Source organism: Panthera onca, chromosome D3 (assembly GCF_046562875.1).
Source record: "Panthera onca isolate mPanOnc1 chromosome D3, mPanOnc1 haplotype 2, whole genome shotgun sequence".
Classification (NCBI taxonomy): domain Eukaryota; kingdom Metazoa; phylum Chordata; class Mammalia; order Carnivora; family Felidae; genus Panthera; species Panthera onca.
The window spans coordinates 88,440,123-88,468,060 of record NC_138350.1 but is presented as its reverse complement, the minus strand read 5'-3'; the positions used below and the strand labels follow the sequence as shown (position 1 = coordinate 88,468,060).

Genomic DNA, 27,938 nt, shown 5'->3' with positions numbered 1-27,938 from the left:
AAGGCAGACTTTTTTTTTTTTTTTTTTCTTCCTTTTTGGCTTCAGCTTACCCCTGACTCATGTCTCTTGATAACTGAGTTCTTCTATACCAAGAACTTTAATGATTTTCGTCACTGGCTCTTCAACCGTTCTTTGGCCTGATTTGTTCTGTTTTCTTGGGTGGTTGGCCATGAAACTGGAACCTTGAGAAGGAGGAGGCAAGCTCTGCCGTTCACACTCTTCTCAGCCAGAGCTGATGGTGGCCCACGGATGTTGTAGCTTAAGATGGTTTTCTTGTAGCAATTTTAGAATTTCTGAGCAAACCATTGAAAATGATTTCCTCCCTTTGTGGCTTTCAAGAGCTGGTCTCAGCAGTAAGGTGACAGACTCCATTGACAACTCAGTAGCCTTTGGAAAGGAATGCTCTGGATGATGACAGGTGCTTCCAAGGGTCTTCTGCACCTGACCTTAAAGGAAACAGTGGGAGGTGAGTGATGGGAGATGAAAATATATGATGTTTTTATGCATGCAGCTGGTGCTCGGAGTTTCTCTCACCACAAACATAGAGACTCCCCACGTGTGCCCATGTAAGGTGACATTCAGGATAGGTAGTGATGAGTGTGACAGAGGCACTGGGCACTCAGAGTGGACCGTTACAGGCGGTGCTCTTGGAGAGGGGGCCTGGAGCTCTCCGTAGCCTTCCTCACCCAGGAATTGTTTCTTTAGTCTGGGAATCATGGGAAGGTCCAGCAGGTTCTAAAGAGGGGCTGGACCACCCAGGGGTGGGGGCGGTGGCTATTTACTAATGAAAAAGGAAACTTTTTTATTTTAAGTGTATTTATTTATTTTGAGAGAGAGAGAGAGAGAGAGAGAGAGAGAGAGAGAACAAGCGGGGGAGGGGCAGAGAGGGAGAATCCTAAGCAGGCTCTGTACTGTCGGCACAGATCCTGATGCAGGGCTCGAACTCACCAACCATGAGATCATGACCTGAGCCAAAATCAAGAGTTAGATTACCCACCTGGGCCCCCCTGAAACGGTGGTATTTGACAATCAATTCCATCATACCCAGTGGAGTACCGGGAGCAGCTTACACCAACTGATCGTTACCTTCTCGGGAATTTTGTGAGCTGGTTTTTAAACATAGCAATTATCACACATTAAATAATGGAAACTTGTATTTAAAACAAGCACAAGTGATAAATACCCCAAACTCTACACTCATTTATTTAATACCTCTTACTTTTACCTGTGCTTGCGAGGTTATTCACACCTCTTACGTCCGGATCGTGGAAATGCTGAGTAACGGTTTACCACTGCATTCTCTCCCAACTCTGTGCTAAGTGTGGCATTTTCATCCTGAAATTGGCTGGCTAGAAACCAAGCTTTCCTCCCAGTCTGTTGACTGTCAAACTGGTTGTTTCTGGCCGGGTATCTGCCCTACTCCTTCTCTGGAATTCTGTTGTGTTGAGCGTCCAGTACTCACCAGGACTTACCAAGGGACCTGGCTGCCAAAGTCACTAAGAAGATAGAAGCCATGAACCGGATCTCACACAGAGGGTGAGCCCGAATCACTAAATACGGGGCTTTTTCTCCAGAGTCACCACCCCCACACAGTTGGTTACTCTGTCTTTCTAAAGCTGTCTCCTCCACGGACTTGCTGGCCACCAGATTTCACCAATTCTTCTAACTCTATGTCAACTCTTTCTCCATCCATAATCTTTGTCCTAAAATGTGGTGTTCTTCAAGTTGCTGCTCTGGTCCTTCTTGTTGGGTCCCAGGTAGCTCTACTCAAGACACATGCAAATGTCCCTGGTGGGCCAAACTACTCAACATCGCCAGCACCAAATCTGTTACATCTCTCTTACCCAAAAATACAGGCTTTGCTTTTGATTTGTCTGTAGTTATTAATGAAAGACCAATTTCCCCAGTCTCTCAGTTTCAAAACCCTTAGCCATGTTTAAGTCTTTGTGACATAGTTTTTGTATTTTTGTCTTATTTCTCCTCTAGAGTATAGGCTTTCGGGTGGGGTCACTGTTGATTGTTCCCATTACGCCTTCTACGTAATGCCAGCCTTAAAAAATACCGAGTGTATTTTGTTAAAGTGTACAGTTCATTTAGAAAGTGATAATATTTTATTTAAATGCCCTATAATGTGGGGCAAACTAATACCCCTTTATTTCAAGGGAACAAGGTGGAGCCTAAATCCTGATGGCTGTGTGAACAGAAGCCACTGGTAGGTTACTTGAAAGGGGACATCCTATTTATTTGCCTTTGGCTAATGGGGATGAGAAAAGGTATTTGTGTGGCGTCTGTGCCAGAGAAGATAGAGAAGCTGTTTCTCTGGCCGTTCATTGTGACGTCAGTTTCCTCACAAAGGGAGTCTCGGCAGGAGACGGGGAGAGGCTCTCTGCCTTCTGAGTGCCTCAGCCTGTAAATATGGTTTTTTTTTTAAACTTTTTTTTGGTGTTTATTTATTTTTGAGAGAGACTGAGACAGAGTATGAGTGGGGGAGGGGCACAGAGGGATCCGAAGCAGGCTCCAGGCTCTGAGCTGCCAGCACAGAACCCAACACAGGGCACGAACTCATGAACTGTGAGATCATGACCTGAGCCGAAGTCGGTTGTTTAACCGACTGAGCCACCCAGGCGCCCCAGCCTGTAAATGTTTTAACCAGTGGTCCCTCCTAAGGCTCCTGCTCACATCCCAGTTCCTGGGAGGCCAGGGGAGGGGTGGGGTGAGTCCTTTCCGCACATTTCTTAGACTCGTCCATAGCCTCATACGTCCCCAGGGCTGAGTGCTTCCGATGAGGTGCAGAGAACCCACGTTATGGTTTCAGAATAAATGGGATTTTCCTTTTATCATTTCCCTTTTCCTTCTAACCTATATTTTAGGTATCCGTGTTTATACAAATTCAATTTTAACATGCAGTGCTTTGAAGATGAGGTTATTTCGATATTCATGAACTTGTGAGGTTATTCAAAGAAAGAAGCATATAAATGGTGGCTATTTGAGTGAGTGAACACGAAGGTACATGTGAGGGTCAGAGGGAAAGATAGAGGGAAACCGTGAGATTTGATTAATAAGTGTAGAAATGCAGGGGAAAAAAGCACTTTCTGAAAAGACGAAAACAAACCCCATCATCAAGGTATTTCAGTCAGGATTCTTCTAGGAATTGAGCAGACCACAATGTGGTAGGATTTGGATAAACAAACACATTTTCAAAAAATGTTCATGCATGTGTTTACTGTAACCACACTAGACATTTTATCACAAGGTAGGATATTTACAATTTCAATAATATCCACCATTTACCAGTTAGGCATTGACCACATATTTGCCAGGAACTCTTATCTATAATTCATATATAATAGATACCATTTCAACTCGGTCCTTCTGAGGACTTTGTAAATTGTCATCCTGACTCACATTTGGGGTCCCGGAGACTGAGAATGGGTAGGGCCATCGAGACTTGGCCACGTGATGCAGTCGTGAGCAGAGAGCGGGGGCCAATGTCCAGCTAGTGGGGACGCACCCCAGCTCACTCCCCGTTGTGGTGGGAGGTCTTCTGCAAACACTTTGCCTTAATATGTTAAGTGGGTCCTAAGATGAATATGTGGAGATTTGCTGGGGAAAGAACAAGCAAATATTTTCTATTTGTAGTCTTAGAAACTTACAATCTGATTTTTTAAAAAAAGACATTTTTCACGCGTTTCACAAAATAAATTGGAAGTTATGATTCCTATTTAAAACATCCCCGAGAAGTGTCAATGACCATTTTAAAAGAGGTGTTTGGGGTCTGGGCTTTTGTTTGGAGAAGAAGGCATACATTAAGCACCAGTGCATGTATATATTCAACACACTTACATCGAAAGCTATGTTTGTGATCCTCAGAAGCTCCCTCTTCAATCTTTCAAGAATATGTAATTTTCACCAAGTGTCTTCGATGCAACACAACCCATTTGTCAGTCTCATGCCCTTGAGGAAGCTGTAGCTGATTCCTGGTTATCGACTGTCTCCTCTCTCTCTCTCTTGTCTGTCTGGGGGAAGAAGAAGCTGTATAGACCCTTGCATGGATGGAGAACCCCACAGACACCTGGGAGAGCCCAGAGCAGACCAGAGAGAGGCTGACTCCCAGCATTCCTGGCTCTACCCGGTGTTTCCTTTTATTTATTCAGCATTGCTAAGTCGATCAGCATAAGGCTTGGTTCTTTAATGACTCCAGGCACTTCTCTGAGCACCACAATAATCATTGGCCAATTCACGTTTTTCATTCCCACTCAAGCTTCTGCAGGCAGTGACATGTCACTACCTCTGCCCACTGAGAGCTTTCCATGGGGCGCAGCTGACCCCCCGCTGGGATCCTGCCCACATCTCACTTGCCTCCCACACCTGGGGCATACCATCCATGGCCACTGCTGCCTCCAGGGGGGACTTGGCAGAGCCTTCTTTGAGGGCAAAGGACAAATACAAATTAGAAAGAAGAGGCTTAAATCTCCCAGTTGAAAATAAGGGAAAAAACTTCTGTCCCCCTCCTTTTTGTTTCAGATCAGTTACCTGAGAAAACGCGCTATTGTAAATTCTTTCCCCTCTCCGAAGTGTATATAAATCCCTTCGCAGAGTAGATGGGTCTCTGGTGAGCTTTAGGACCCAAGGGCCTTGGTCAAGGGCCAGGAAGCCACCTCTGCAACACAATCATCTGGGAAGAAGCACCCCCGTCTCCCAGTTCCCGTGGGGGGCTAGAAGTCTGACTCCTGTGGGAGCTTGCTCCAAACTGCAAAGCTACCTCGTGTCCTAAAGGTATGAGAAGTTTGTTTTTCCTCTGAATAGAGCTATGCAGTTCACACAGATGGGCACCCCAGGACCAGGGGACTCTAGGATGAACTCTACATTGACAAATGGTGCCATCAAGGCCTCTCCTGGAGGACTAGTTATCGCTTCACCTTGATAACGTGTATGTGACGTCTTGTATCTGCTTGGCTCTGTTCGGGGTGAGATTTCCTTCTGTCTTTCCAATCTCTTAGCAGACTGACTGCGATGCATGCCACATTCTGGTTTAGAGCTTACTCAGTACTAAAAGTGTTTTCTTTCCTTTCTACCTTTGCGGAGAGGGCTTCTGGGTTGGGAGGAGATTTTGCTTTTATTTACATTTCCCCCAACAAGGGATAGGGAGCATCTGGGAGAGTCCTTGTCTTACTGGCAGAGAGAAGCCGGACTCCTGTGGAGTCTTAAAAGGGGTCTGTGGACACCTCTCTTCCCTGCCCATATCTGGTACAGGGTCAGTGCACCACGCTTCACCCTTCTGCCTTATCACCCTGAGTCATCGGGGGACAAAGTGCAATCACCCTCCACTCACCCCCTGAACCTTCTTTCTGGGACCCTCTCTGAGACAGATGGCCCGTGCCTACACCCCACATTTCCTGGGGAGGAATCCTCTCCCTATGCTTTCTTCAGCTATCTCCCGCATTTTCCAAGCTCCAAGGGCCTGTGAGTGAATGGCTATCAAGTGAATTGTCCCCCCTCAAATTCCTACGTTGAAATCCTAACCCCGAGGACCTGAGAATGTGCCTGTTTGGAGAGAGGTCTTTAAAGTGGTAACTGAAGTAAAATGAGGTCGTGCAGGGGAGGAAAAAGTCTTCCTTCTACCCTTCTTGGATATGCGGCCGGTCTAAGAACGAAGCTGACCTAAAATTGATAAGCAGGAGGAAAAAACCAATCAGTTTAATTACATACGTATGCATGGGAATTTCACCAAAATATGAGACTCAGTGAGGCGGGCAGCCAGATGATTGAGATCTAGGCCACCCTGAGCTACAGAAAGGACAGAGGTTTGGAGTTTCAGTGGGGAGCGGGTGGCAGGAGACAAATTATGGGAAAGGGAGGGAGGAGATTATGGTAGAGTTTAGTTTGTTGTGCAGATGACAGTCTCTCAGGTAACAAAATTATCTCTGGGAGTAGTCCTCTTTCTGGAACTATACTTTGACTAATGGAACTTTCCTTTACAAAAGGGGAGATACGTATTTTAAGCGGTTAGGGGGGAGGTAAAGACCTTTTTCTGTGTCTGCTGGTTTCCCATCACTTTAACTCAAAGTGGCACCTTCTGAACCCCTTCAGCCCTAATCCAATGTGACCGGTGTCCTTGTCAGGGGAGGACACACACCAGGGGAAGGTCCCGTGAAGACACAGAAAGAACACGAACCATCTGTGAGCCCACAAGAGAGGCCTCACAAGAAGACAGATGCCTTGATGCTGGGCTTCCAGTCTCCAGAATTGTGGCAAAACAAGTGGGTGTGGTTTAAGCTGCTCGGTCTGTGGCATTTTGTTACCGCAGTGCTAGCAAACTGATACTATGACCCAGGAGCCTTTCCGCATGTGTCCCCTGGTCATCTTACTGTTTTCCCGACATGGACAGGGAGTCACAGGAGGCCTCAGAAACTTCGGCTGTAATAACACAAAAAACATCAATGCGGTCATTTCCTACACGTATTGATCGAAAAAGTCTCCCGACGCCCTCTCTTCTGTTTAATCAAGGCGGGTACACAAATGTTTTAGCAGCCGAGGAAAGCTCTCCCTCCATCCTGTCCCGTAGTGGGCCCACGGGTGCCTCTCATGATAATACCAGAGACTACTGAAACAGGTTATTTTCTTAGTGCCCTTTTGCTTGTAGTCTGTGTGCTTTTGAGACAGGAAATCTATTCCGAGTTTGAGTGTGTTGTTGATGCCACGATTCTTCCGTGTTAGGAACTGAGCTATGGAAGATATTTTACATGTGATTTCACCTGGAATTTACTTTTGGTTCATCCTCAGTGTGTCGGTTTTGGGGCCGATTCCAGACACCTGTTTACAACAGCTCCCTAGGGCGTGCGCCCAGGTGGATGGCAGGGACCCTGCCTCGAGTGGGCAAGAGAGTGACGATCTTGCTGCACCAGATAGAAAATGCAACTGAGTGAAATTTGATTTGTGGCTTGTGGACAAGTTCACTCCAGGCAGGAATAAAGCATTTGATTAAACTGCCATTTACGGAATCATTAGTTTCCTGCTGTGCACGCTTGATTGCTCGTGTGCTTAAAGCCCGCATCTCATTTGTGATTCACTGTGTCAGGAGTTTTGAGTGGAACGCAGCCTGTTGCTTCTTCCATGCAGCTTGAGTTTCTTGAACTGCCCCATTTTGTTTTGCTCGGAGACAATGGTGAACACGTTGGCTGTGGAATCACAGCAGTGGTAGTCATGTCATTAGATTAGAAACCAGGACAATTGTCCAGTCATCACGCTTTGTAGAGGTAGCACGAGCCCTGGTGGTTAGGGAATACATAATACTTGGATGGCATTTTATTAATTAGCATTTTCCCCTGCTTGCCTGGGATGACGATTCATGAGTTCTAAGTGAATGTGAGCACAGACAACAAAGAACAGCCTCAGTGTCCCAGTTACCATGCCAACTATCTTCTATTCACTTTCTGATGACATTCTTGATTGATTCTTTAGGGAACTCTGGGTACCACACGAGCTTAAGGCTGTCTTTCTTCTTGCTATCTTGACAACAACATTTCTCTTCTCTCCAAGGAAAGTATGAGCGCATCTTCATGGTGGGTATTATTTCCACCTGAGTTTTCTAACTTTTGTTAGGAAATACCTATCAAAATTAAACAAATGATGCCATTCTTACATGGATAAAGATTTCTCTCTGGCGGTATTGGGGCTTTGCCTCAAGGGAGCAACCAGAGCTGCAATAGCCTATGTGATCCGCTAGGTGGAGCCGCTGGAGAAAGTATTTGCATTCAGCGTTTGAAATGACGGAAGAAATAAATAATGAGACTCTTGATGGGTCTGTGGATAAAGCGATGACTGTTTGCCTTTTTTGACAACGGTGGTAGAGATCTCTGGAATAAAATACCAGCCTGACAGCTTCTTATCATATCCAGCACAAAATTAATTACGTTTCTATTTAAGCACATTAAGAGAAAATAGACTTTTGATTCAAATTTAGGCATGCATCTTATTTTATTTCATTTGTTTTACCTCATTTTATTGATTTTTTATTTACAGCAGTTCCTACTTTTCTGAAGGCAAAAAACAGGGGAAAGAAAATGAAAGAATAATCCTCTGTTGTCTTCATTTGTATGTATGAATGCAGCCTTCCCCGTGAGGTCTCTATCCTGTTTGGCTTTAAGCCTTCTCAGGCAAGATATTACCTCCCTGGTAATGGAAGCGATGAACAGCTTGGGCATATGTGAGGCTCAATACATATTCAATGCATAGCATTGTCCTCCCATTTAACAAACATCTTTATTGAAAGACGACACACGGGCTCTCTGGAGCCACGTAGAACAAACACACCCTGAGATTAAACCATGGACCCCTCTCCGTGTGCCCTGCTCTCATTCCCCACTCTTACCTACAAAAATGTTTCATTTTGTTTGGGATGAGTTCTGCTTAGAGCTTATCCAATCTAAGCTTTGATTCAGGTATTTAGCCAATTGCTATTGGTATTAGAATATGTTGGTGAACTTTGATTTTACATTTTACTGATGCAGACTCTTTTATTAGCCAGAGGAGAGGCGCTCCTTCCCTAGTGAGCTCAGCCACTATTATGGGTAGATGTGAATAGTTAGGACCTCTCTGGAGAGTAATGCAGAGCATACAGTGGCATTTAAAGGGCACGTATCCTTTGACCCGGCCGTTCCAGGGCTTGGGATACAACCGACCTGCATGCTTGCACCAAAAGTCAAAGGCACGTGTGAAGATTTTTTTATTGCAGCCTTGTTCGTAAGAACAAAAGTCTGGAAACAACCTAAACATCTACCACTAAGGGATTGAATGAATGAGGGCATGTCCATACAAGGGAATGCAGTGTAGTTATTCGGACAGATTAATTACACTGACTTACTGAAATGTCACCCATATGTTGACATCTCTTCAAACAACATCCGGGAACAATTAAGTGAAAAAAATGCAGAATGGCATTTGTGACATGTTACCATTTGTATAAAAAGTAAGGAACCATAGGGACACCTGGGTGGCTCAGTCAGTTAAGCATCCGACTGTGGCCCAGGTCACGATCTCACGGTTTGTGGGTTCGAGCCCTGCATCGGGCTCTGTGCTCACAGCGTGGAGGGGGAGGCTGCTTTGGATTCTGTGTCTCCCTCTCTCTCTGCACCTCCCCCACTTGTGCTATATCTCTGCTGTCTCTCAAAAATAAATCAGTGTTAAAAAAAATTTAAAAAGTAAGGAGCCATTAATTATGTAGCTACAGGTTTGTGTGGATGCTTAGATGGCATAGAAAAATCCGGAAAAATGAGCAAGAAAGTGACAGCTGTTATCGTCAGGAAAGGGAGCCGAGGGGAAGGGGGGGCATGTTGTTTCTCTATATTGTTTGTCTTCTGTGTGTATCGTGCAAAGTACATTATGTGAAACAAAGTGGGTTCACTCCCTAGATGAAGCATCAGCATCTGGGGCATCCTCGGGTGGTTCTGGGGTGTTGGTGACCCCTGCGTCCCCGGACCTGGCTGGGGCCTCAGGGTGGACTCTGAACCGGCTAACACCGAGGGGGAGGCCTTGGCTCTCTGTGCTCTGGGGCCGAGGTCCCGCTTCGCCTCCAGGTTAGGGCTCGTGCACCCGCCTTTCCCTCTGCCCCCGCTTGGCCTCCGTGCAGGGTGACAGCTGCTAGGTCGCCACAGGACAGAAGCCTAATGGGCCCGGGAAGTAGCTTTCCAGCTCTCTGAGGCTCGCTTCTTGGAACAGGCTGAGAGAGCGACATGATGGATGCCTCGACCGCCACCTCCCCGGGAGGACGCATCGCTAACTTCATTGCTTATTGACTCAAGGCCCTGCTGCAATATGGTGTGAGGGACGCGGGGATTTGCTGACTCTTCCAAGGTTACGGGGATTGTCACTGAAAGGCATGTGATGCTCTGAGCCGCCTTCCGACTTTACGCCTCAAGTTTGTGCTCTTCCTTCTTTACATTTAACGCTGAGTTAGACTCTGGAAAGTTATGGCTTTGCAAGCCCGGAGCTCTTAATGCCAGGAGGGCACAGCGCTGGGCGACACGAATGTTCTAATTAGACCATTAGCTCCATAATGACCGCATTAAGAAAGAAGGGAGGGGGTGGAACCCACACAGCGTTCTAACTCTACAGCAATTGCTGCAAGCATTTTTTCGAATTACTGCTGCCCTCATTTTTTTCAGACCTGCAGCACGGATGCGGTGCCTGTCAGAGGTGCTGCTGGCCATGTGAGCAATTTGCAGCGAGCAGGTTCGAGCTGGTGCCGCTCCGGTGGGCCAGGTCGGCCGGTCCGTCGCCTTGACCGGCCCAGGCTGTCGCGGGCTAGCTTCTGGTTGGTGTCGTACAGGATCCTGCCCTTCCCGAGAGGGCGGTTCACCAGATCCGTGGGGGAGTGGGGACCGAGTGTCACTTAACAGCCGGGGCTACAGTGATGCCTTTTTATGGAGTGGACAGAACCAAAGATCCCAGCCTTGTCAAGGATTGGTCCTTTTAACGAATTACACGTCAAGGCTAACGAGTCCGCTACGACCTTGACTGTCTCTTTCCACGTGAGATGCATAGGATCGGCCATTCAGCATACTTTCTCTTGGAGGCACATTTCTTTGTTTTTCCTTCATTAAATAAATAAAGCCAAGCTACCTATCTTTAGGTAATGTATTTTCACTTTCCCCCCACCCTGCTGTGACTCTATTAAGACTAGCTGTTTTAGCCAACCTACAAGGGCTGGCACCCGGCTCTCCCAGGGGGTGAGGAAGGGGTACAGGGCCGCAGGGGGGCTGGGCCAGGCCAATCTCCACGGTGTCCTCGACGTTTGACAGTATTGGGATTAAATGAGCTGTGGAGAATGTGCCAGAGGGAGACTGTATTGCTTGTAGAGTGTCAGGGCGGGACTAGTTGGAGTTCAGTAACTGCAGCATTCCTTAACAACTCTGGGATTTTATGGTGAGGCGGCTGACTATTTCAAATGTTTGTTTAGCAATTTCCTGAAGTAGAAGTTGCTTGAATGAAACAAACCGAAACATCAGCCTTCACTGGCTTTCACTGGCTTCGCTGGCTGCCTGTCTCCAGATAGCTCTACTGTGTTCCTGATCACAGAGGGAGCGAGGGCTTGGGTGGGGGCCACTGCTTTTCCTCACCTGACTTCTCCTAACGTCACATCAGTTTGTCTCCTTATCCCTGCAGCTCTAGGATTGTAACCTTCAGATGGAGATTCCCGGGGCTTCCTTGTAAAGCTGTGAGGGCATCAAGAGACCAATCACAATCCTCAGGTTCCCGTTTCTCAGGAGACCAGAGGAAGAGGGGCCTTGATGTTCTCTGCACATTCTTCTGCAAGCTTCTCATTTTGCCTCAGCGGAGGGCATTTTCTCATCCGCTCTGTCGGTCCTGTTCTTTTCTTGAAATGTCATGGGGGGTGATCTAATGTCCTTGTTGGACTCAGCTTCCTTTCTCTTTCTCGGCTGATGCTGAGTGACCTTAAGTTCTCTTCCACCGTTTCTCTGCTTGTCTCCCATAGGGGCACGTGGGCAGGATGTCTGAGTCTAACTTTTTGCAATTAGGTTGTGTTTTACGGAGTTCGAGTATGGAGAACGGGAACCAGAGGTAAACACCTTCCTTGCTGCCTCCATCAGGGGTGACCCTCTCCCCCTGACTAGAAGATCCTCCTGCTAAGAGAGACACGAGGACATTAGGTGACTCCACCGGGTCCCTTCATTTACTGTTCCACGGGATGCACTTCCTTTACCCTGGATATGGGATATTTCCCCTCTTATTGATTTGTGATACGTGTTACTTTTAGAACTGGCTGAAATACCTAAACTCTGTGCCAACTCTTTCAGTAGATGTTACTTTGCATTGGGAGAGTCATTCAGTTAAACCCAGTGACCTCTAAGTTGGGTGTCGCATCGAAAATGACAGAACATGCAGTTAAATTTGAATTTCAGGTGAACAACAAATAGCATGATTTTCCCCTTGAAATTTAAGTTTATCTGGCAATCCTACCTCTACAGCTACTACCCAAACACACTCTGTCTGAGAATTCTTCTCTAAGAATACCTGGACAGTGAGGATGCCCTTTTCTCTCTGCGTCAAGAACATCCCCAAGAAGGCTCATCTCTACTCTTCATTTTGAATTATAGAGGAAGAAACCCTCTACCTTGTGGAAATTCTTGTGATTTGCACACATTCCTACCCAGTTGACGTTGGTGACGGCATTAAATGTATCCCTGAAATATGTACCCTAAATTATTAGAGCAAACGAGAAGGGCGGGTGCATTTGTGTTTTGAAACCGCTATCGAAGTTAAGAGCAACGTTCTCAGGTTGCCCGATTTGGTATAATAACAGGCATCTCTTTGCCTCTGCAGCTCATTTGCAGTGAATGTCTTTTGTGATGAATTAAATGGCTCCAGCATTTAAATAATCACAGCTGTTGTTTATTGCTTCGCATTCTAAAAGGAATAGAAGTGCTTGCTTAAATAGCCCTTTATGCCAAAACACTCAGAAGTGTAGGATGCTTGTAGATGGCAAAGGGGCATGGTTATTTTCCCGGCAAATGGAACCTTTTCTGGAATAGTGACAGAACATCTGTATTTACCAAAGAACCTCAATCCTCTCATCAGGACTTGGGAAGTAAGATTCCTCCCAACGCCCGAGGTGGCTACTCTTTTGTAGTGGAAACAGGAGGAAACATGAAAACAAGGGAGGGTGGTGGGTGGGGCCTGAAGCTACCATGGCTTTTGTATGAATTGCAAATCATACTCTGAAGGCAGAGCCACTGTGGGCCTGGGACTCCGAACATAAAAATGGAACGTCCGACACCCCAATATTATGCTGCTTATACTCACTTTTCCACTCAATAGGGTGTGGTTTGTGTTTTGTTTTTCTTCCCCTTTGCTCTTGAGTTTCCCTTCTTTTCTGTGTGGTGTTTTGCATATAGTAAGTTCTGAGCACTTCCTGGCTTTTTTTTTTTTTTTTTGCATATTCTCAGGTGGTAAAAACACTAATTAAAAGACTCTCTTGAAGGCCGGGAGAGGCCAGCTAATTAGCCGTCAAGAATTCTCATCAGTCTTTGACAAATGGTATTGGGAAAACTGGATGTCCCTATGCAAAAGAATGAAATTCTTCTCCCCCTTTTCGTACACTGTTCACAAAACTCAACTCACTATGGGTTAAATATTTAAATGTAAGACCTGAATCTATAAAACTCCTAAGGTAAACATAGGGGCAAAGCTTCACGACATTGGTCTGGGCAATGACTAAGGTTCTTGAATCTATCACCAAAACCACAGGCAACAAAAGCAAAAAAACTAGGTTTAAATAGGCCAGTGGGGCTACATCAAACTAAAAAGTTGCTACTTGGAAAAGGGAAGAGCAGAGTAAAAAGCGATGAATAGAAAGGGAGATTTTTGTTTTACAAGCCGTATGTATCTGATAATAGGTGAAGATCCAACAATTCAGTAGTAGAAAGAACCCCCAAATAACCTGATTTAAAAATGGGCAAGGGACTTGAATAGACATTTCTTCAAAGAAGACACACAAGTGGCCGGCACGTGTACGAAAGGATGGTCCCATATGGGCAGGAATCATCAGAATTGTGAGGAAATGCAAATCAGCATCACAAGGAGCGATGATCTCACACAAAGGAGGACGACTGTCTTAAAAAACAGCAAAAGATAACAAGTGTTAGAATGTAAAGTTTAAACCCTCGTACACTGTTGGGTTTTGAGCAGTGTAAGCTAGTGTTGAAAAATAGTGAAGTCGCTAAGGAACACAATGTGGAGGTTCTCAAAAAATTATGCTAGCACTACCCTACCGTTCAGAGTCCCACATGCAGGCGTTCAAAAGAATGGAAATCAGGGTCTCCAAGAGGTATTAGCGCTCCCCTGTCCATTGTAGCAACGTTCGCCATCGCTAAGACGTGGAAACAGCCTGAATATCCGTGGACAGAGGAGCAGATAGAATGTGGTACATGCCTACAAAGGGATATTACTCAGCGTTAAACAAGGGAATCCTGCCATCTGCAACAACGTGGCTGGATCTTGAGGACATTATGCCGAGTGACGTAAGCCAGTCGCAGAAGGACAGGCACTGCCCAATTCCACTTACGTGAGCTGTCTAAAATAGTCGAACTCCCAGAAACAGAGGGGAGGCTGGTGGTTACCAGGGGCGAGGGGACAGGAGACGAGGGAACTGCCATCCGGTGGGTACGGGGTTTCCGTCACACAAGGTGAATGAGCTCTACAGGTCTGTCGTTCGATACCACCCAGGGTTAACAGGGCTGGAGAGTGCACTGAATTTGTCAAGAGAGTGGGTCTTACGTTAAGTGTCTCTCTCTCTCTCTCTCTCTCTCTCTCTCTCACACACACACACACACAGACTTCTTACCTCGAGTCTTTTTTTTTTTTAAGCTCCCGATCTTCTTCCTTTTTTAAAAATTTAAATTCAAGTTAGTTAACATCCAGTGTATTCTTGGCTTCAGGAGTAGAACCCAGCGATTCAATTTTATACTGTAAATCACCTCCTCTTGGACCTTACCTCCAGAGTGCAAAAGGAGCCTTTTAGCTAATGACAAACCGAGTCGCCATATATGGATGTTACAATTTGAGGTTTTCCTAAGATTTGACAGTCTGTTGATACACGTAAAGTCAAATAATGCCAACTAATAATTGTACTGGCCCCTCTCCTCCAGGCTCACTTGAACCAAGGTAACTTGGACCCCTGAAAATTTTTCTCTCCCTGCTCACAGCAAAAGCATTTCAGTCTCCAAAGTCAATCTTATGTGTGGTTATTGGCCCTGGGACTGCTGACTCAGTCTCATAGTACACAAGAGCCTGATGTATCAAATCCTATTGCCCTAATTAATTTATAACGAAGACTGTAATTGCCGTAAGGACAAGAAAATCACATTCTCTCTAGCGCATTCTCCTGCTGAAGCTGAGTCATGTGGAGGCCAGATTATATTCGGACAGTGAGCGTGGGGAGCATGGAACGGAGAGGAAGGAGAGCCTGTCACGTGACTCAAGTATTCGTGGCACGTGAGGGTCGTCTGCTGCCGCGTCCAGGTCCGCAAATAGATGCCTTCCGCTATGAGAACTGGAGTGCCAGAACTGGTACTGAGAATCGATTACTCACTTTTTTTCTTTGTGGCTCTCTTATTTCTAAGCCTCCATACTTCTAGATCAGACGCGGCTTGTGTCTCACCTCCTCTCTGTTTATCTTCTACTCCATTCGTATTGCTGGGAGCCACTTCGCACGATGTGACCTCACGAAATTTCCCATGGTTTCGTGACCTCCTCTTTCTGTTCCAGAGCTTCTCTGAGGCTGAAGTGTGGGGCTCAGGTGTAAAGCTGGCAGTGTGAGGGGTTCACACCTGGACTCGGGTGCAAGCCCAACAGGATAAGGGGTTCACACCTATTGGGTCACAATTGACAAAGGAGCTCTGATGGATAAACCTTCCTCTTTTCTGAACAGTTCTTTATACACTGAGGCACTTTATACATCATTCCTCCGGGGGGCCCAGCAGAATCGAGCTCATGTCCACAATGGTGAACAGCTGAAAAACACACCTGTGTGTTAGTTTTCTTTCCCTGTTTCGTTTTTCTCAGCCCCCACTTCTGTTTCTGAGATCACGTGGCTCCAAACAGTACCTGTACTGGGGTATGTCTCTGGCTCTGCTTTCAGGAAAAGACGGGGGGATGGTAGTTTGGGGGATGGTGTTCTAGAACTGGACCATGCCCTGGGGGGACTGAGTAACCGGGGTGTGAGAGCACTGGGTGTGTAGATGTGTCCTAGCGATTCACGCTGCACCAGCAGTGATTTGGGATAAGTTTCAGCTAAGAGAGAGAATTATGGTCATGAGAGCTTTCTTGCTTGTGATTCAGCATCCTTCCAGGGATGTGAGGGCAGGTCCCATGGTGCTGCTGGAGTGCACCCTTGAAGCTGAGACACATAATGCACTACAGAAATGAGCTAGAGATCCCCGAATGCCTTGGCATGGTATCGAGAAGGGATCAGAAGGAAGGCTCAAGGTGGAAGAGATGTGGGGATATATTTATTATGTGAGAGCAGAAAACCTGTCACCAGAATTATGTTCCTTGGAGAGGCTCAGAGGACACACCCTTTAATAAAGCAGTACGGGAACCCTGGTGAGAGGGACAAACACCAGTGCCATTAAGAATCCTGGAATACCATTGGCACACCTGGGTGGCTCAGTTGGTTAAGCGTCTGACTTTGGCCCAGGGCATGATCTCATGGTTCATGAGCTCGGGTCCTGCATCAGGCTCTGCACTGATGGTGCAGAGTCTGCTTGGGATTCTCTCTCTCTCTTTTCTCCCTCTCTGCCCCTCCCCACTTGCCTTCTCTCTCTCTCTCTCTCAAAATAAATAAGTAAACTTAAAAAAGAAAATGAATCCTGGACTACCACAAGGAGACACCAACGCCCTGCGGTGGGAGATGGGTTCCATGCAGAGTCAGTGGCCCAGCCACCTCGGTGAGGTTTCAGGTGCCAGTTGTTTGGAGCACACTGTCTTATCCTCTTTCAGATAAATGGCAAGTGATTGCATTCGCCTTCCCTACCCGTAAGAAGGAGGCATATTGCTGGGTAAGACTCTCTGGCGTTTGGAAGCAGAGTGTAGTTCAACCCACTTATCAGGTGACTCAAACGCTTTCAGTTTTGAAAGATTCCCAGGACAAAATTGAGCTTTGCAGCAGGTCTAGCTGCAGAGCAAACAGCTCTGTGGATCAGAGTGTGTGACTCAGCAAGTCGGATGGGTAGAGAGGTATCCGCGGTGGACAGCGGTGCTCGTTAGAGGTGTAGTATAGAGTCAGCATAGACCCCTTGAGATCCGGAGCAAGAACATACCTTCTGCAGCAAGGAGCTACTCCCCACTTGAAAGGCACTGTGTTGCTGGCCTGAAGGCATGGCTGGAGGTGTCTGTGGGGGGCTGGGTCTTATCCGACTCACCCGGCCAGTGGGCCAGGCAGGCGTAGCATCAAATCTTACACTGAAACTGTTTCTTTGGAGATCACTCTCGAGCAGGTCTAGAGGTCCTCTCAGCTACATGACCAGGCCTGTGCACCTGTGCACCTGTGTCACACTAACACCTCGGCTTACAGCTGTGGCCTTGGAGGTTTGCCGTGACCACTGACAGGAGAAGAAAGACCCGGGCCTGGTTCCTGGACAGTGGGCTCCATATCGTGGTGCTAGAAGAGAATGGAGCTCAGCCACACTGTGGCCTCACTCAGGGGCAGCATGGGAGCTCGATCAGCCACTTTGGATGGAGTGGACACGTTCCAGGTACTGGTATGTTTGCAGACTTCTGGCCTGTGTCAGATGGCTTGGCTGTTGCTCAGGGACCCAAAGGAAGATGACAGGATGCACGTAAATTTAGGAAGAGGGCGTCAGTGGGCTCATGGCAGCGGGAACATACGCGAGCACCTTGTGAAATGCTAAGTAATGGCACCGGCCACAAAGGTGACTGCTCCGTGGGTGTCAGCCAGCCTCTGTCCTTAGCTCCAGTGCCTTAGGACGGGCCGTGAAGAGAGTTGGTTAAGGTGTTGGGCGTGAAGGCCAAGTACAAGCTGTCGGCATGTCTCCCACGCCATGGCAGATTTAGATAACACCACCATTGCTGCCCAACTTGTCATCAGCGAAGTGACATGGTGGCTTGTGTGGGGGCCAGCCACTTGGGGGCAGGTGCTGCTCAGTGGACCAGCTTTGCCCCAGGTGGGATAATCACGCTTACCCTGCCAGGAGAATGGAAGGGTGTCCCGGAGGCAGGGGAAAGTCCAGTTCTGTGGCAGAGCCTTTAGGATTGCAGTTGGGTCAAGGGGGGCTATGGACAGTAGGCCCATGGGAGTCACTGCTCCGACTGGATCTCTTTGTCCAGCCTCTGCTACAAAGACCTGACAGGCGGTGGTGGTAGCAGACGTGGTGGCAGAAGTGACTCACTTTACTCAGCACTCTGTGTGCCTCCCAACCGCCCGTGGGATCAGTGCTCCTGTTATGCCCATTTATTGAGGAGGATGTGGGGGCGCAGAGTCGTTAGGTAACTTGCCCATGTTTATTGACACACCTGGAGAGATTGGATTGGAATCCAGCATCGGCCTCCCGGCCGGGACTCTCGACTGCCTTCTGGTGTTGGTTCGCTCTGTGAGGTGTGTGTGGTCCCCGAGCCCTGCTGGTGGAATTCTCCAGCTCCAGTTCTGGGCTCTGAGTTCTTGCTGTGGATACACCACACTCTGTCCATGCACTGTTTGACTGTTCTAGAACCCAGATTCGGCGAAACTTCTAGATCGTGCGAATCACTCCGTAGACTGGTTTCCAATCTCTGTTATTGGCAGGTGCAGGCTGGTGTGTGCTTCCAAGGGAACTTTCAAGTAATGAACAGATATTTTTAGGTAAGGTTCTATATTTCAGACCTTTCACTAATTAATATTGGCCTTTCAGTTAACCCAAATCAGCAAGGGTTCGTACATATTGATTTGCACTTATTTTTGGGTTTCTCCTGTGAGTATTCGCACGTGTTACCTTTTTCGTTTGTCTATTGTGTCCCCAAGGACATCTCAAGTTCAGAAAAGCTTAATTTGATGGAAATATTCCTTCTCTGTTAGTGATGACTTTCTTGTAAGCGTCAACTATTTCCTGATCTCTGGAATCTCTCCTCCCTCTGGGCCCTGTGCCCAGTAAACTACTCCAAGTAAACACTGGATAGGCACCGGTGGCCCACAGTGCCACAGCAGCCACGCTGACCACTGCCTTCAAGAACTTGTTTATTGATCCGTGTTTCTCCTATTACTGATCTGCATATTTCCTAACCTGCCTTCTTTTAAAAAGAAGGTATCTTAAGAAAAAGACAGCATGGGGCACCCGGGTGGCTCAGTTGGTTGAGCTTCAGACTTTGGCTCGGGTCATGATCTCACAGTTCATGGGTTCAAGCCCTGTGCCGGGCTTTGTGCTGACAGCTCAGAGCCTGGAGCCTGCTTCGGATTCTGTGCCTTCCTCTCTCTCTGTCCCTCTCCCACTTGCACTCTGTCTCTCTCTGTCTCTCAAAAATAAATAAATGTTTTTATTTAAAAAAATTTTTTTTAACGTTTATTTATTTTTGAGACAGAGAGAGACAGAGCATGAACGGGGGAGGGGCAGAGAGAGAGGGAGACACAGAATCGGAAACAGGCTCCAGGCTCTGAGCCATCAGCCCAGAGCCTGACGCAGGGCTCGAACTCACGGACCGCGAGATCGTGACCTGAGCCGAATTCGGACACTTAACCGACTGAGCCACCCAAGCGCCCCAAAATGTTTTTAAATAAAAAAGCAATTGGCATCTATTTCATGTTGATAAAAGGACTTGACTGTAGCTGCTTTCTCTTCTGTTTTGGAAACAAAGACAGAATGACTTTTATTCTTTTTTAAGTTTATTTATTTATTTTGAGAGAGACAGAGACAGCATGAGAAAGGGAGGGACAGAGAGAGAGAGAGAGAGAGAGAGAGAGAGAGAGAGAGAGAGAGAATCCCAAGCAGGCTCCACTCTGTCAATACAGAGCCCAACATGGGGCTTGAACTCATGGAACCATGAGATTATGACCTGAGCTGAAACCAAGAGTCAGACTCTTAACTGACTGAGTCACCCAGGAACCCCAGAATGACTCTTTTTTAATGCTCCACTTCCAGTCTGGCAGACAAAAGTATCGCTTAGGATAAGCTGCTTCAGGGCTGGGGTTGATCCTACTATGTTCATGCCCCTGCAGCATGGTGCCAGGAGAGACAGACAGAGACAGAGGGACAGAGGGGGGCAGAGAGATAGAGACAGACACAGAAAGGGGGGAGAGAGAGAGATAAGGGAGGGAGAGATAGAGAAACAGAGAGACAGAGAGAGAGAGACAAGGAGACAGGGAGGGAGAAAGAAGAGAAGAGAAAAGAGGACAAAAGAAGAGAAGAGAAAGAGAAGGGAAGGGCAGGAAAGGACACCATTGCTGGGAGCAGCATGTAGGAGGTCTGCATGAAACCATCCCTGTTCCTCCTCCTGCCTCATCTGTCCTCGTCCTTGCTGCTCTGGGGCTCAGCTGCCCTTGTCCCCAGAAGCACCATGTCCAAGGCTGTAGTGACAGCTGGGTCAGAGACAGGAATTACGGAGGACAGAAGTAAAATAATTGATAAAATGGTGGGTAACAAGTGTGTGCACTAAATTCACCTGATTGACTTCATTTATGAGTTTTGAGAAAAATTTAAAAGCTGTTTATTAGTTTGCTGGGGCTGCCGTGACAAATGATCACAAACTGAGTGGCTTAAGACAACAGAAATGTGTTCTCTCACAGCTCTGGGGGCTGCGGACGGAAATTAAAGTGCCAGCCGGTTTGCTTCCTTCTGGAGAACCTGTTTCAGGCCTCTCTTAGCTTCTGGGGTTGCCGGCCACCCTTGGCCTTCTCTGTCTCGTAGACCCTCCACCCAATCTGTCTCTGTCTTCACATGGCCTTCTCTCTCTGTGTCTCTGTGCTGAGCCGATCCCTGAAGGAGGAAACAGTCATTGCATTGGGGCCCACCCTCACCTACTAGGACTGCATTGCAACTTGATCATATCTATGAAGATCCTTTTTCAAACAAAATCACATTCACAGGTTCCCTGGGTTTGAAATTGGACATATCATTTTTGGAGGCAGAATTCAATCCACCATAGATGCTTATGAAGAAAAATGTTAATTGGAAATAAAATAATAAATTAAAATAGCAGTTTTTAAATATTTTAAAATGTTTTTTTTTTTTAATTTATATTTTAGAGAGAGGGAGAGAGACAGAGTGCCAACAGAGCAGGGGCAGAGAGAGAGGGGAAGACACAGAATCTGAAGAATGATCCAGGCTCTGAACTGTTGGCACAGAGCCCAAAGTGGGGCTTGAACCCACGAACCATGAGATCATGACCTGAACCAAAGTCAGACGCCTAACTGACTGAGCCACCCAGGCACCCCAAAATAGCAGTTTTTCCTCCCATGGAAAAAGACACAAAAGAGGTACCATGAGTCCTACCAAAAGAAAGCTCCTGTGTGGAGTCTGTCGGATCCTAGTTTTGCTCTCTGTGTCCTTGATGACCCCTACCCCCAAGGTAAGGCCTGTGATGGGGAAATGAAGTACCTTGCAAGGACAGTGGCAGTCATTCAGTGGGATTCCTGGACCCTCCTGTCCCCTCTTCTCCCAGCACGTGTGTCCCAGGAGGTGAGTTCTGCTTCGGTCCCGGAGGCTTTCCCACCACCATGGTGGTGCTCTTCCTTCGTGGCCGCGCTCTTCCTTCGTGGCCATGCTGTGTGCCCATTTAGTTTGTCCTCTTCTTACCATTGCTGCTGCCTCAGCCATTGGAGAGAAATCTTCCCGCAAGAAGAAGGACCTCAGATACCCCCGATGATGTCAACACTCCACATGGCTCCTCCTCCTCCGGCTCACTCCAGGGAAAAACCCTGTGCCTCCAGCTTGTCCCTGGAAGGGCTTGAACTACGCATCTGGCACCGTGACTGTTCCAGCTCTTGTCTGACTTCCAACCCGCCAATCTCTGAGGCTGACATGCAGGCAATTGCTTCTCCCCAGGATCTACTGTGAATAAAGGGGCAGGTTTTGAATGGCCCAGCTCTTCCTTCCAGTTCCCCCCAGCTGCTCACTGAGTTACTTTTCCTGTTCCTACAAAGGAGCCTGGCACCGTCAGGTATACGGCATCCCCTGCCCCGACTGGGAGCCTGGGGCGAGTTCCCCAGAGCTGTGTGCAAAGCAGGTGTGTGAGGTGTGCAAGGGGTGTGTGTGTGAGACAGACTCAGACCCATGCCTTCCTAACGAGGAACTGCCGTCCACAAGTGGGGCTGTGTCTTCTGTCTCGCCCTTCCCCACTGTCTTTGCCAGGCCACCCTCCCCCTCTAGTTCAGAGGCCTAATTCTGGTGCTCAGAACCCTAGTTTTGAATCCAAAGCTCCCTTTACTGTTCTTTGCAGCGTTCTACTAAAAGTGGCATTCATGGAAATCTTTCCTCTAACCCAAGGGGACATTGCAGACCAGACCCCTATCATGACATCTGTCACTCTTCCAATAGCTACAAAGGTAAAGCAATCTCATTATATACATTATCTTGGATACAGAAAATGCTGAGAACCCTCACTGGAATAGGTCTTGCCCAGATCGGAACAGGGCTGTGAATTTATTGCAGACACATTTCCAGTGGCTTCCCTGCCATGTTTTACCTTCGCCAAGTTTTATTCTTACATTAGTTAGTCAGGAAATGACTGTTTCCAAGAAACTCTGACAACATCCTGAGAAAGAATGACTGAGTCAGAGTTTTGCATAATCAGGAATCCTGAGGAATGTGGAAGCCCATGGACAGGATGCAGCAAAAACACAATTTGCTAAGTGGCTGTGCCTGAGTTTGAGGAAAGTACAACTTTCAAAACACTTCTCATAATTTGAAAATAGGATGGGAAAGATAGGCTTTTGATTCTGGACTACAAATAGCTTTCTTTCAAGGATCACTGTGGCTGGTGGTCATTGGGACCTCTTCCCTTTGGTGGGGTCCCAACCCCAACTTAGGCACATTTGACCACTAGTGTCCAAGGAACAACAGATAAGTGCCATTCTGGATTAATTTTTGATTCATCTGTCCAAAGTAAAAAATTAACCTGAAGCTGCTTTCCAGTGTTGCCAAATTTGCTGCTTTTAGGAGATTTGAAATAGCTGCTTGAACCAGGAGGGATTCTTAGAAGTGCTTCAACCTTTAGGCAGAATGCTTAGAGTGTTTAATGACAACCCCTAGAAAATTCTGAGGGCCAAAGCTGATGGCAAATATGGCCTGAGCTCGTTTCTCAAACTCTTCCCTGACTACGTGGGTAGCCATCTGGAACAAGTGTGGGAACACAGAAGAAATCCTTGGCCTTATAGAGCCCACCCTTGGCTTCCCTGCTCCAACATGCCTCCCTGTACAGATGGAGATTATTTCATTAGAGCAAAATGCCAGAATAGTAACATTCTTTTTCTTTCCCATGTTCTGTGATACGATCTTTTATCTCTTTGCTGAATTAAACCTTCAGTTCTGAGTGTGTCTTTGGAAAGCCTGCTCTCCTAGTAGGCTCTCACATGTTCAAAGGTAGGTAAGTAGGTGAGGAAGGAGGAGTTGTACAGGGTGGGGGCCCACCTGATGTGCATAATCTCCCACAAACCTAGGAGACCTCAGGCATGTTAGAAAGTCTAAGGAAACCTTTTTGTTCTTTGGCCAGCATCAATCAAATTATAGTTGGAGTAATTTTCCAGCATCTTGCACAAACTGGGAGCTAATTGTGAAACATTTCCATCTTTTAATTTCTTCTTGCCCACCTCCTGTTCCAAAGGGGTAAAAATGCTGGCATGGTCAGAGACTAAGAGCAAGCTGAAGGCTAGGGCTGCAGATATGGGGCAGAGACCAAGTAAGGGAAGGGGAAGCTGCAGGAGAAAGCCAGTCAGGAGTGCACAGCCAACAGGGCTGCAGACTGTAGCCATGGGGAGGGACAGAAATCAAGTCCAAGTGGCATCAGAGGAGATTCGGCTTAGTGGGAGGCAGTGAGCAGTGTGGTGGCTGAGCCTGGCAGTAGGGTCAGAGCAATGCTTCTGGGGTAGAGGAAAATCTTCCTGAAGTGTGGAAGTCCCTTGTTACAGTGGGTCCAGTCAGGGCATTCCTTGAATTAAGGGAAAAGAATAAATGGAACTCACAAGATGAGGACGTGGGAATGAGTCCGAAAATCAGACTCCAGCCTACTGACTAGGGTTTCAGAGACACATAAACAGACCATGTGCATGGAGGACAAAGGGGCCCCCAAGTGACTTCCATGTACGACACAGTTCAGGGATGCAGAGCCATTGTTCTCAGCTGTGGTCAGGTCCAAAGTCTGCTGGCTGGTGGGTACAGGGGCTGTGCTGTCCCCCGAGATGCTGTGGGGTCGGGGAGAGACTGTGCAGAGTTGATGGTAAACATGACCTGTAGAGGAGCTGGTGTGGACCCAGGAGCTGAGCTTCACACATCCACTTCTTGCCTTCTAGAAACCTGCCCTAGTAACAGTAGCTGTGCACCCTTTGTGCCGCTCCTCTGCCCGAGGTGGACAGTGGTCATTGGTCACAGCAGCACAGCAGAGTAGGTAAGGGCACGTGTTCTGGAGTTAGGCCTGTGTCTTCAACAGCTTCTCCTCTAACAATACATGGGTAAGTTACCTCATAAAACGAAGAGTCCTCATCTGCAAATATTACCCATCTCAAAAGTTTTTAGGAAGAGTGAATGAAATAATTGTATAAAATATTTAGCACAGGACCTGGCCCATTATTTGTTCTTAATAAACAGAATCGCTGACAATGAAATATTTATGAAATTATGTGTGAAGTCATTAATAATAAAATCATTACTAACATTCTTCGTATTTCCTGCTGCTGAGTGAAGAATTGGCTTTACCCAAAGAGATGTCTGGCCTTTGTCCCTGGCTCCTGGGAGGTAACCTCTAAATCCGTGGAATTATCCCAGGGATTGGCACCTCTTCGTGATTTGTGGTGGGCTGCTTGACCAGATCTGATAGCTCATGCTAAGATGACTCAGGGTGAGGAGCTGGCCAAACCAGAAAGATCAACCATGTGATGTGAGGGGTGGCACTTTGGACAGCCACATGGGACATGGTTCAATCAGTCATGCCTGTGTAATGAAACCCCAACACAGATTATGGACACCGAGCTCAGGGGCCCCGAGGTGTTAATGCTCTGTCTGCGTATTTCCGTAGATAGACACTGAGAAGGTGTCCCGGAGGGCATGGAACCTTCCTATTCCCTGATTCCACCCTATGTGTCTTAGTCCATTTGGGCTGCTGTGACAAAACTACCACAAACTGGGTGGCTCGTAACAACATAAATTCATTTCTCACAGTTCTGGAGGCTGGGAAATCCAAGATCATGACACTGGCAGATACGGTATGTAGGGAGAGCTTCCGGACCATGGATGTTCCACATGTCCTTACGTGGTGGAAAGGGTGAGGGAACTCTCTGGGGCCTCTTTATAAGAGCACTAATCCCATTCATGAGAGTGCCACCCTCATGATCTTATCACCTCCCCAAAGCCCTCCTCCTAATATCGTCTCACTAGGGGTTAAGTGTTACACGAATTTGGGAGACACAGACATTCAGTCTATAGTAGTGTCTCTTCCTTTGGCAGGCACTGATTGTTATCCCTTTGCTATAGAAAGCCCCTGTGATTGTAGCATGGTGTTTTTCCTGAGTTCTGTGAGTCGTTCTAGCAAATTTTCAAATCTGAGAGAGTCCATGGGCATCCATGAATTTGTAGCTAGGTGATCTGAAGGGAGGGTGTCCATGGACATCTGAGTACCGGTGGCTGGTGCCAGAAGTCTTGAACAGACCTGGCAGCCTGGAGCACAATGCTCTTAACCTGGACTTTCATTCCAGGTACGTGCTGGTCTCACAGCCTCAGAGTCCTGCTTAACACAAGGCTCTGGGCAGCCATTACATCATTTGAATTGCATTTGAGAAGTCTGTTTGCAGTCCTTGTCCTTTTCTAGCATTCCTGTGCTTAAAGTCCTTCTAGAAATGCCCACCTCCTATTAAATTACCCGTTGCAATTATTCACATATTCTAAAACCACATCATCACACTTGTGTGCAGTTGCAAACTTCCAGTTCCTTCGTGTACTTTCTGGAAACCCCCTATTCCTTGTACAATCCTATGAAGCATATACTACGTTGTACAGATAGGGCGTGCAATGACATTGAATTGACTGCATAACTATTGACTCAACTTTTGTGAAGTGCAAGGCATTGCTAAATGGTCATATGGCCAAGCCATAATCATACAAGGGACAACAGTTCATTCTATGTCTCCGAGAACCGAGTTATCTCACCCCTGCCCAGAGAGAACTTGCTTTCGTTGTGTCACTCTTGGCTCTCAGTTAAGCCCATCCCTTTCTACAGAGTGAGTGCAGGGTATCCTCCATGGAAGAGAGGGGCACCTTTTATTCAGAGCACCTCCTACATTTACTTCCAGCCTCCCCATACTCTCTTGGTATGTGCTTCGTTCTAGATGGTGGGCAGTGAAGTCTTTAATTACTGGCATGCAGCCTTCAAGCTCTCTCCTGTCGTGCAGTTGAGGGGTCCTAGAGATGGCGTAGTTCCCAGATGGTGAAGCCACTGGTGTCCGGTGTCCCTGAGTATTTGTGGAGCAGTGACCCCACCCACACTTTTCGGACACGTAATGGTAATGAGAAATTAATCTTTGTTTTCCTCTTTAGTCTTGGTTTATTTGTTTTGTTTCCACGGAATGACCTAATGTCATCTTGATCAATGGACAGACTCACAGTTCATGGTAGCGTGTCCAACCGCACTGCAGCTACTAGCTGTGACTTGAAAGTAGAAGAAAACAGAGATTAGCATTTGTCCTGAGTGGTGGTAAAACCAATAAGAAAGGAAAGAAGAGGCAAAATTCATATATTTTTGTTATGCTTACGTTATGTTATTTCATCTTTAAGTTGGAGAAAAAGCTAGTTTTGCAATATAGACTCGGGAAGCTAGATGTGGTATAAATCCAGGTTTCTCAAACTTGGCTTTGTTGATATTTGAGATGGGTAATTCTTTGTTACAGAGGCTGTTGTTATGCACCGTCAGTGTTTAACAGCATCCCTGGTCTCTACCCACCAGATGACGGTAGCATCACTCACTACCCCCTCCGAGTTGACAATCACAGATGTCTTCAGACATTGCCAGTGGCCCCTGCCATGCAATGTCATCCTCTGGTTGAGAACCACTGGCACAGAAGAAAGAAACTCTGGCTGAGAACGGGAGGGCTTCTTAAGTTTATTTCTGCCACTCACTAGCTCCCTGATCCTGGGTAACCGAGGCCATGGAGGCTCCAGTTTCCTCATCTATAAAACTGAAATAATAACCACTATTCAGAGCATTCAGAAATTCGTGTACACAACACATTCACTTTTTAAGCTGTAAGGCACTGTGCATATGGAAGTTAAACTCCTCAGGTTGCCATTTATTTTCTATGTTGTGCACAAAAAATGCTTTTAACGTAAGAATGTGTACTTCGTGATTTTCTTATCCTCATGATTGAGGGATGCTTCATAGATCATCGTGGGCTGTCAGGTTCGTGTGGGATACCTTCCTGCTTGACTTTCATCCCCTCCCTTTTGATGCCTGTGCCTGTCTTCATATTTCTCCCACCTGCTGGATCTTGTCTTTGGTACCCAGAACACCTTGAAGGTTTTCTATCCTTCGCTCATCTGAACCTTTCTTGCTCAATCTAAAGGAACATGTTTCCCCTCCTGCAAAAGCATCAAACCTCATTCCTTTCAGGTTTGGCTCCCGGCCACTGAAAGTGCTAGATAGTAATGTGACGAACAGGTTGAAAGCTAAGACGGCGAGGCTGATTGGCCTCTACATCTCTCGAGCATCATCTCTCCACAGTTCCATTCCATTTACCCTTACCAACGTTACAATTGCTTTGTGTCCTTGTCAGTACTTGGCGTTACCATTCTCCTCAGTTTCAGCAATTCCGGTAGGTGTGTGTTGGTATTTCATTTTGGTTTTAAGAAGGCATTCTCAGAGGTGTGTTCCCTGACCCAAAGAAAAGAGTAATCCCTCGTTACAGGATATGTTGAGAGACTGTAGCATCGTGGGCTTCCAGGAGACAGGAGGACACATTTTTTGTGAACTTGCTACGTGTTAAACACAACATGAGACATTCCTCCCAAATGATTACACTTACTGCTTCCAACTGTTCCATACATGAAGCCTCACTTTTCCCCCTTTATGGATTAAAAAAACAGACTTTGGAAATATTTAATAATTTACCCCAAATCTCATATTTATGAAGGTTTGGCTCACGGCATATCATGCAGATGACTGCAGGTTCCTTCTCACATTGGCACTGATATGGGGAATTGCCTGTTTCTATCGCAGAGAGAGAATAAAATGCT

The 27,938-nt window shown here is 46.9% G+C and overlaps 1 protein-coding gene across 2 annotated transcripts; it reads left to right on the top strand.

Annotated features, from left to right (window-relative positions):
- Window positions 1–279: 279 nt before the first annotated feature.
- LOC144613787 (uncharacterized) lies at window positions 280–26,433 on the top strand. 2 transcript variants are annotated; one of them, XM_078435145.1, is made up of 5 exons: window positions 280–466; window positions 6,091–6,260; window positions 17,093–17,273; window positions 18,320–18,376; window positions 21,317–26,433. In XM_078435145.1, the coding sequence occupies exons 1-5, from the start codon at window positions 400–402 to the stop codon at window positions 21,367–21,369; spliced, it is 528 nt and encodes a 175-aa protein (XP_078291271.1). In that variant the 5' UTR covers window positions 280–399; the 3' UTR covers window positions 21,370–26,433. The 2 variants fall into 2 exon arrangements, 1 of the variants encoding a protein (XP_078291271.1); XR_013551180.2 differs by lacking the exons at window positions 6,091–6,260; window positions 21,317–26,433 and having other exon boundaries at window positions 17,093–19,041.
- The last annotated feature ends 1,505 nt before the right edge of the window (window positions 26,434–27,938 follow it).

Excerpts from the sequence above, each read along its gene's own strand:
- LOC144613787 (XM_078435145.1), top strand. The coding sequence starts at position 400 with ATGCTCTGGATGATGACAGGTGCTTCCAAGGGTCTTCTGCACCTGACC. Across the intron at positions 17,274-18,319 it reads ATGGAGTGGACACGTTCCAG|GTGCAGGCTGGTGTGTGCTT; the intron begins GTACTGGTATGT and ends TGTTATTGGCAG. Across the intron at positions 18,377-21,316 it reads TAATGAACAGATATTTTTAG|CCATTGGAGAGAAATCTTCC; the intron begins GTAAGGTTCTAT and ends CTGCTGCCTCAG.